At 46.4% G+C, this 10,273-nt stretch overlaps 1 protein-coding gene across 1 annotated transcript in view; it reads right to left on the minus strand.

Annotated features, from left to right (window-relative positions):
• Nucleotides 1–10,273, minus strand: part of LOC115370600 (formin-like protein 2) — a 20,786-nt gene that overhangs the window by 4,750 nt on the left and 5,763 nt on the right. Inside the window, 12 exon segments of the mRNA XM_030067704.1 lie at nt 2,617–2,741; nt 3,205–3,225; nt 3,558–3,693; nt 3,696–3,751; nt 3,844–3,947; nt 5,560–5,771; nt 5,858–5,959; nt 6,813–6,962; nt 7,414–7,524; nt 7,748–7,822; nt 9,089–9,182; nt 10,121–10,197. Coding sequence (XP_029923564.1) covers nt 2,617–2,741; nt 3,205–3,225; nt 3,558–3,693; nt 3,696–3,751; nt 3,844–3,947; nt 5,560–5,771; nt 5,858–5,959; nt 6,813–6,962; nt 7,414–7,524; nt 7,748–7,822; nt 9,089–9,182; nt 10,121–10,197 — 1,263 coding nt within the window.

A 10,273-nucleotide genomic window follows, 5' to 3' on the forward strand; every position in this document is an offset into this window, starting at 1 on the left:
ATTAACATCACACAGCTGACTGATGTTACTGTGTGTCACCGTGAAGCTTTACACCGTGAAGCTTTACGCTGTGATGCTTTACATGGTAATACTTTACACCGTGATGCTTTACATGGTGATGCTTTACACCGTGATGCTTTACATGGTGATACTTTACACCGTGATGCTTTACATGGTGATACTTTACACCGTGAAGCTTTACACCGTGATGCTTTACATGGTGATGCTTTACATGGTGATGCTTTACACCGTGATACTTTACACCGTGATGCTTTACATGGTGATGCTTTACACCGTGATACTTTACACCGTGATGCTTTACACCGTCATGCTTTACATGGTGATACTTTACACAGTGATGCTTTACATGGTGATACTTTACACCGTGATGCTGTACATGGCGATACTTTACACCGTGATGCTTTACACCGTGACGCTTTACACCGTCATGCTTTACATGGTGATACTTTACACCGTGATACTTTACACCGTGATGCTTACATGGTGATACTTTACACCGTGATGCTTTACACCGTGATGCTTTACATGGTGATACTTTACACCGTGATGCTTTACACCGTGATGCTTTACACCGTGATACTTTACACCGTGATGCTTTACACCGTGATGCTTTACATGGTGATGCTTTACAGTGATACTTTACACCGTGATGCTTTACATGGTGATACTTTACACCGTCATGCTTTACATGGTGATACTTTACACAGTGATGCTTTACATGGTGATACTTTACACCGTGATGCTGTACATGGCGATACTTTACACCGTGATGCTTTACACCGTGACGCTTTACACCGTGACGCTTTACACCGTGACGCTTTACACCGTCATGCTTTACACCGTCATGCTTTACATGGTGATACTTTACACCGTGATACTTTACACCGTGATGCTTTACATGGTGATACTTTACACCGTGATGCTTTACACCGTGATGCTTTACATGGTGATACTTTACACCGTGATGCTTTACACCGTGATGCTTTACACCGTGATGCTTTACACCGTGATACTTTACACCGTGATGCTTTACACCGTGATGCTTTACACCGTGATGCTTTACAGTGATACTTTACACCGTGATGCTTTACATGGTGATACTTTACACCGTGATGCTTTACATGGTGATGCTTTACAGTGATACTTTACACCGTGATGCTTTACATGGTGATACTTTACACCGTGATGCTTTACACCGTGATGCTTTACACGGTGATACTTTACACCGTGATGCTTTACATGGTGATACTTTACACCGTGATGCTTTACACCGTCATGCTTTACACGGTGATACTTTACACCGTGATGCTTTACACCGTGACGCTTTACACCGTGACGCTTTACACCGTCATGCTTTACACCGTGACGCTTTACACCGTCATGCTTTACATGGTGATACTTTACACCGTGATGCTTTACATGGTGATACTTTACACCGTGATGCTTTACATGGTGATACTTTACACCGTGATGCTTTACACCGTGATGCTTTACATGGTGATGCTTTACAGTAATGCTTTACATGGTGATACTTTACAGTGATGCTTTACATGGTGATGCTTTACAGTGATACTTTACACCGTGATACTTTACACCGTGATGCTTTACATGGTGATACTTTACACCGTGATGCTTTACACCGTGATGCTTTACATGGTGATACTTTACACCGTGATGCTTTACACCATGATGCTTTACATGGTGATGCTTTACAGTGATGCTTTACATGGTGATACTTTACAGTGATGCTTTACATGGTGATGCTTTACAGTGATACTTTACACCGTGATACTTTACACCGTGATGCTTTACATGGTGATACTTTACACCGTGATACTTTACACCGTGATACTTTACACCGTGATACTTTACACCGTGATACTTTACACCGTGATACTTTACACCGTGATACTTTACATGGTGATACTTTACACCGTGATGCTTTACATGGTGATGCTTTACACTGCTTTACACTGTGATGCTTAGCGCTGTGTTATTTTAAATGACTTCATGTTACATGAAGTGCGCTGTGTTCTGTTACATTACATTACTTTACGTTGTGTCACTGTACACAGTAACACGACACTGTTTCTTTATGGTACGCATGTTACTTTACAGTGCTTATGTATGTTGTGTTATTTTATGCTGCGTCACGTTCCATGACACACATCATGTTACTGTGTGTTGTGTTCCTGTATGTTACTTTATGTTACATTATGCACAATGTGTTACATTTCATTACTTTGACGTTGCCTTACTTTACATCCCATTATTACAAAACAATATGTTACATCATGTCACAGTGTGTTTCATTACATCATGTCACAGTACAGCACAACATGTGCAGGAAGCAAGGGAGTAAAAACACAGTTAACACACACACACACACACTCACACACACACAGACACACACACACACACACACACACTGTACACCGTCCTACATGCTTGCTGATAATCTGATGTCAGCATTTCCTCTGATGAAGACAGAAGGAAAGGAAAAACACACCTTCCACCGCTCGCTGCCAGCCTCTGGGGCCGAGGGGCGGAGCTTCAACCTGCCTGTGTGTGTGTGTGTGTGTGTGTGTGTGTTACCTGCAGGATGGTCTCGTCGTCGATGTCGTTGAAGACCGTCCCGTTGATTTGACTGGGCTTCAGAGCGACCCAGTTCAACACCGGCATCCTGAACTTAGTCTGGATCGGCTTCTTGATCTTCACCGCTGAGAGACAGACAGGCAGGTGGAGAGTGAGACAGGTGGAGAATGAGACAGGCAGATGGTAGAGGGACATATGAATTGATTTTGGATCACTCTGATCAGTTCATCAATAAAAAAGCAACATGATTGAAGCCTCTGAGCTCAAACCTCCACACAGCAGCTGCTCGCAAACTAACCTAACTAGCTGTGGTCAGGGATTACTGATCCTAATCTGGGGTTAAATTCTGTGTTTTATGTGTTTGTGTTTATGGAGGCAGCAGCAGGGCGTCAACAGTGGGCTAATCTGGAGTTAAGACATGTTTGGGAAAGTCACTTTTTAGGCTGAGATTAACTCCTCCAGCCTCCAGATTAAGGCCTAGTCCTGCTTCAATAATTTAATCCCTGTCCCACAGGTGAGAGCAGCTCTGAACGTTTGGATTGGCTCTGGAGACAGAGAAGAAGAAGAAGAAGAAGAAGGTGGACGTACAGAACAGCTTGAGTGGACCCTCTGCAGCAGAACCAGGAGAACAGGGGAGAACACAGAGAAAAGGTCAGCACACACACAACTGATCAATTAATACAAAAACAATATAATCAATAAGGACATGTCCTGACTGTGAGGCGTTTCAGTTCAGCTGGGAAATCACACAATCTCTAATCTGGACCTTATTCCTTTTAAAAAGCAACAAAAAGGGATTGTGGAGGATTTTTATAATTTGGGTCTGCTGATTTTCCTACAGCACCTGAACACACCGCGGCTCAACACAGGTCGCTTGAACACACCATACCCACACACACACACACACACACCCACACACACACACACACACCCAGCTGTACCTGCCAGTCCGGAGTTGAAGATGACGGTGGGCGACCCCCCCGAGCCGGGGAGGGGCGGGGCCACAGGGGGAGGAGGGGGGGGCATGGGCACGGAGGAAGAGGAGAGCTCACTGGTCCGGCAGGGGGGGGGGGGGGGGGCGGAGGGGGCGGGGGCGGGGCAGGAGGGGGAGGGGCGGGGTACGGCCCGTTGGAAACTACAGAAGAAGAAGAAAACATCAGAGCTGGTAGTACGTGTAGTACGTGTAGTACATGTAGTATTTGTAGTATCAGTGATAGTAACACTCACCGCCGCCCGGCATCGGCGGAGGAGGAGGGGGAGGGGGTGGGGCCGGCATGCCTGGAGCTCCGCCCACTCCTGGTCCCATGCTGTGATAGGCCACCGTCTCTGGGCTGCAGGGCGGAGCAACGTCACTTTCAGTCAACTTTATTCACAAACACTCAGAGAACAAAGTACTGTAGTACTTTACTGCAGTACTGTGAGCAGTACTGTGGGCAGTACTTCATGTAGACGAGGTAGTGCTTAACAGACAGAGCAGTTTTTGAGGCAGTACTTGCAATAGATAAAGCAGTACTTGCAGTAGATGAAGCAGTACTTGCAGTAAATAAAGCAGTACGTGCAATAGATGAAGCAGTACTTGCAGTAGATAAAGCAGTACTTGCAGTAGTTGAGGCAGTACTTGCAATAGATGAAGCAGTACTTGCAGTAGATAAAGCAGTACTTGCAGTAGTTGAGGCAGTACTTGCAGTAAATAAAGCAGTACTTGCAGTAAATAATGCAGTACTTGCAGTAGATGAAGCAGTACTTGCAGTAGATGAAGCAGTACTTGCAGTAGATGAAGCAGTACTTGCAATAGATGAAGCAGTACTTGCAGTAGATAAAGCAGTACTTGCAGTAGTTGAGGCAGTACTTGCAGTAGATGAAGCAGTACTTGCAGTAGATAAAGCAGTACTTGCAGTAGTTGAGGCAGTACTTGCAGTAAATGAAGCAGTACTTGCAGTAAATAAAGCAGTACTTGCAGTAAATGAAGCAGTACTTGCAGTAGATGAAGCAGTACTTGCAGTAGATGAAGCAGTAGTTGAGGCAGTACTTGCAGTAAATAAAGCAGTACTTGCAGTAAATAATGCAGTACTTGCAGTAGATAAAGCAGTACTTACAATAGATGAAGCAGTACTTGCAGTAGATAAAGCAGTACTTGCAGTAGATGAAGCAGTACTTGCAATAGATGAAGCAGTACTTGCAGTAGCTGAAGCAGTACTTGCAGTAGTTGAGGCAGTACTTGCAGTAGATGAAGCAGTACTTACAATAGATGAAGCAGTACTTGCAGTAGTTGAGGCAGTACTTGCAGTAGATGAAGCAGTACTTGCAGTAAATGAAGCAGTACTTGCAGTAGATAAAGCAGTACTTGCAGTAGATAAAGCAGTACTTACAATAGATAAAGCAGTACTTGCAGTAGATAAAGCAGTACTTACAATAGATAAAGCAGTACTTGCAGTAGATAAATCAGTACTTGCAGTAAATGAAGCAGTACTTGCAGTAGATGAAGCAGTACTTGCAGTAGATAAAGCAGTACTTGCAGTAGATAAATCAGTACTTGCAGTAAATGAAGCAGTACTTGCAGTAAATAAAGCAGTACTTGCAGTAAATAAAGCAGTACTTGCAGTAAATGAAGCAGTACTTGCAATAGATAAATCAGTACTTGCAGTAGATGAAGCAGTACTTGCAATAGATGAAGCAGTACTTGCAGTAGTTGAGGCAGTACTTGCAGTAGATGAAGCAGTACTTGCAGTAAATAAAGCAGTACTTGCAGTAGATGAAGCAGTACTTGCAGTAGTTGAGGCAGTACTTGCAGTAAATAAAGCAGTACTTGCAGTAGATAAAGCAGTACTCGTGGTATTTGAGCGGGTAGCGGTGGCGTGTTCTCACGGGCCAGGCTGACACCGCTGCTGGCTGAGCTTTTATTTTGAAGAGAAACAGTGGTGCAGGTAGAGAGAGTGAACCCACCTGGGCGAGAGGGTGGCGCAGGGCGGGGGCGAGGGCGAGGCGGACTCGGCCACGCCCCCGTCGCCCTCGCCCCTCTGCGGCTGGGGGGCGGGGCCAGCCTGCGCCTCGTGCGCCTGGCGCTCCAGACGGCTCTGCCGCCGGATGGTCTGGTCCTTCTCGCGGACCATGCGCCGCAGCGTGTGCACCTGGGAGTTGGCGCTGGCGTACACGTCCTGCGGCGGGAGGGGGCGCCGTTAGTGTCACGTTAGCGTGTTTAGCGTGTTTGGCGTGTATGGTGTTGCCATGGTAACGCACTGACCCGCAGCTGGTCCAGCTCCTTGTTGGTCTGCATGAGCTGCTTCTCCAACTCCACGATCTTCAGCATCGCCTCGTTCTCCACGTCGAGCAGCCGCTCCGACATCTGACACACACACACACACACACACACACACACACACACACACACACACACACACACAGAGCCACACACACACACAGAGTCACACACACACACAGACACACACACACACACAGACACACACGCACACAGAGTCACACACACACACAGAGTCACACACACACACAGAGTCACACACACACACACAGTCACACACACACAGAGTCACACACACACACACACACACACAGAGTCACACACACACACACACACACACACACACACACGTGATCAAACTGAAGGTGATTTATTTGGCACCACTTCACAATAAGAGTACAACAGTTAACGTTAGTTAATGTTAGTTAATGTTAGTTAAAGTTAGTTAATGTTAGTTAATGTTAGTTAATGTTAGTTAATGTTAGTTAATGTTAGTTAGGGTTAGTTAATGCTGTAATGGTTAATTAACTGTTAGTTAATGATTATTATGGCGTTTACTGATGTTAATAATATCTACAATAAGCCTTAAATAACATATAAATTAATACCTTAGCATGAACAGCATCAGTACATGATTCTCAGACACATTAGTTAACGGTTAGTTACCTGTTACTTCCTGTTTATTACCTGTCACTTCCTGTTTGTTACCTGTTACTTCCTGTTTATTACAGCATTAACTAACGTTACTTGTTGTGTTTCCCTTTAAATAAAAATGAATTAGAATGAAGTTGAGCAGATTATAAACCTGTCTGTCTCTCTGCCTGTTTCTCTCTGTCTGTCTCTCTGTCTGCCTGTCTCTCTGTCTGTCTGTCTCTCCATGTGTCTGTCTCTCTGTCTGTCTTTGTGCCTGTGTGCCTGTCTGTCTCTCTGCCTGTCTTACAGTAGCCAGGTTCTCCTCCAGCTCCTCCACCCTCTCCAGGGCGGCGGTCTTGGTCTCGGCGTCCTCCAGCAGCGTCCCGACGTCGAACACGTTGTCCAGGTACGCCTGGATCTGCACCTGCAGCCTGTCGCTCTCCGTGTGCTTCAGCCTCTGAGGGACAGACGGGTCAGGGAGACAGACGGGTCAGGGAGACAGACGGGGCAGGGAGACAGACGGGTCAGGGAGACAGACGGGGCAGGGAGACAGACGGGGCAGGGAGACAGGAAGCAGCAGGCTGGATCAGTATAGATGATGGATCAGCATACGGATGTGTTTTTTAAATATCTGTCAAAACAAAGGAAGCCAAGCATTTCAAAATAAAAGCCCAGGGCTCCTGCGTGAGAGCCTGTATCTTTGAGTTTGTTATTAGTCTTATTGTGAAAGGTCAGGGCTGATTCTTTAGAAAATAATCTGCACTTTAAATGACGAGACACTGGAAGTTTTCATCAAAAGAAAAAAAATATAAAAATGAAGAGCTAAGATGTTTATTACCTCATCAGTGTGTGAGTGTGTGTGAGTGTGTGTGTGTGTGTGTGTGTGTGTGTGTGTGTGTGTGTGTCACCTCCAGGTGCTCGTCCAGGTTCAGTTTGGTGAAGTCGTACTGCAGGTGGACTCTGAAGTTCATGTCCTCCACCGAGTGAACCACGATGTTGATGAACTGCATGCAGGCCACCTGGAAACGGTAACCACGGCAACCACGACAATCAGAAAACATGTAACCACGGCAACCACGACCAACAGAAAACATGACCGACAGACTGAAGTTTCGTCCTGACGCCTCAGTCGCATCCCAACAGTCCTGCAAATACCTGGGCCTGACAGTTTACGTCTGTCGTGGTGCACTTAAACGTGTCACGGTGCGTTCACACGTACGTCACATGACCTCAGAGACTCACCATGAAGTCGATGTTGTCGTCTTCGTTCTTGAAATGTTCCATCAGCTTCTCAAAGCGCATCGTCTCCGAGCACACCTGCAACCAATCAGCCAATCAGATCCTCACACAGGCCACACCTGAGGCCTGTACCTGCAGCTGGATTATAATCCCGGGTTTCTCTCAGTTATCTGTCTTCACTCAACCAGACATCCACAATCCAGATTTTGGGTCCCATAAAGCCGCTTATCAACTCGCTGACTGAACCCAGGCTTTTCCAATCTAGATCTGTGCGCTCACAGAAAAAGGGCGGAGTTTGCTGCAGGCGACCAATTACAGACAAGGAAAAATCCACCTGAGCCGCAGACTTTACAACGAAGGAGCAGACAATAATCTGAAATAAATACGAGGAATATAAATCCATCATCCAGGCAAAAAGCAACACAGCTGCAGCCGCAAGGAATGCTGGGAAAAAATCGCCGACTGTGTCAATGCGTAAATTAGTGGGATTATAATCTGACTTCCCCACCATGACGGCACGAGTCGATGTGACTGCAGTAACGTGTGTGTTCAGTAAATGAATGTGTCTCCCACTCAGCCGTACACTCCTGCAGAGGAACTGGCCCTCTCTCACAGTGAGGGGCGACCCTCGCTGGGCCGCTGCCCTCAGTTTGAGCTTCAGCAGAATCGTCACTTTGATTCAACTGGTTTTGATATTTCATTTTATAAAGCATCTGACGCCTCGTGTTTATTCTGCTGGTTAAAATATTATTTCACTGTAAAACATTTGGCACCAACTCTCATGTGGACTTTTCAGGGCAGACACCCTAAATACTAAATATGAGCAAACTAATGGAAACCTAAAGGAGCCCAGAGGCTGGCCTGGATTTTATCAGGCTTTTATTTAACCCTCTGAATTAAATTCCCCTCATTTATTTTCAAAAACATTTAAAAAATCACTACATCAGTCTACCAGATCAGTTTCTGGTTGGACAGTGTGGAGTCATGAGTAAAAAAAAAAAAAACAGAAGAATTCCTTCTTCCTCTTCAAACTTGAAAAAATGTGAGAGAAAAACAAACAGAATTAAAATAAGAAGTCTGTAAAATGTATTAATTTTATAAAAGAAGAAGAAGAAAGGGGAAAAATCCTCGGCCTAACTTGAACGTGTTCAGCGTATGTTGCCACGGCAACGTAGCCCAATAAAAAGTAAACCACCTTCATGGTACAGAAAACCCAGCAGGGTTAACCTGAAGTGAACTCACTGAGCCCAGACCAGCTGCAGGTACAGGAGTGAGTGTGTGTGTGTGTGTGTGTGTGTGTGTGTGTGTGTGTGTGTGTGTGTGTGTGTGTGTGTGTGAACATACAGTCTTGAAGTTGTCGAAGGCCGACAGGATGATCTCATGTCCTCCTCTGACCAAACAGACTGCAGCCAGCAGCTCCAGCACCAGAGCCTTCGTCCTGACAGACAGACAGGCAGACAGACAGACAGACAGGCAGGCAGGCAGACAGACAGAATGACAGACAGACAAAAAGACAGGCAGACAGACAGACAGGCAGACAGACAGACAGACAGGCAGGAAGACAGACAGACAGACAGGCAGGCAGGCAGACAGACAGACAGGCAGACAGGCAGACAGACAGACAGGCAGACAGACAGGTAAACAGACAGACAGACAGACAGGTAGACAGACAGACAGACAGACAGACAGGTAAACAGACAGACAGACAGACAGACAGGCAGACAGACAGACAGGCAGACAGACAGACAGACAGGCAGGCAGACAGACAGACAGGCAGACAGACAGGCAGGCAGACAGACAGACAGACAGACAGACAGGCAGGCAGGCAGACAGACAGACAGACAGACAGACAGACAGACAGGCAGGCAGGCAGGCAGACAGACAGACAGACAGACAGGCAGACAGACAGGTAAACAGACAGACAGACAGGTAGACAGACAGACAGACAGACAGGCAGGCAGACAGACAGACAGACAGACAGACAGACAGGCAGACAGACAGACAGACAGACAGACAGACAGACAGACAGACAGGAAGACAGGAAGGTAGAAAGACAGTTGAGTTCAGTTTCTGTTGGTCTAGTTTAGGATTAGGATTAATGCCTCTGTGTGTGTGTGTGTGTGTGTGTGTGTGTGTGTGTGTGTGTGTGTGTGGTGTGTGTGTGTGTGTGTGTGTGAGTGTGTGTGTGTGTGTGTGTGTGTGTGAGTGTGTGTGTGAGTGTGTGTGTGTGTGAGTGTGTGTGTGTGTGTGTGTCTGTGTGTGTGTGTGTGTGTGTGTGTGTGTGTGTGTGTGTGTGTCTGTGTGTCTGTGTGTGTGTGTGTGTGAGTGTGTGTGTGTGAGTGTGTGTGTGTGTGTGTGTGTGTGTGTGTGTGTCACCTGGCGTTCCTGTTGTTCAGACTCAGGGCGATCTCGTTGACGGCGTGAGGATGTGACATCACCATGTTGAAGCCGTACTGAGGAGGAGAGAACCGTTACTGCTGAGGCCCCGCCCACTTCCTGTCACACCTGCAGCTGATCTGACCAATCAGC

This window comes from Myripristis murdjan, chromosome 2 (assembly GCF_902150065.1).
Source record: "Myripristis murdjan chromosome 2, fMyrMur1.1, whole genome shotgun sequence".
NCBI classification, from domain to species: domain Eukaryota; kingdom Metazoa; phylum Chordata; class Actinopteri; order Holocentriformes; family Holocentridae; genus Myripristis; species Myripristis murdjan.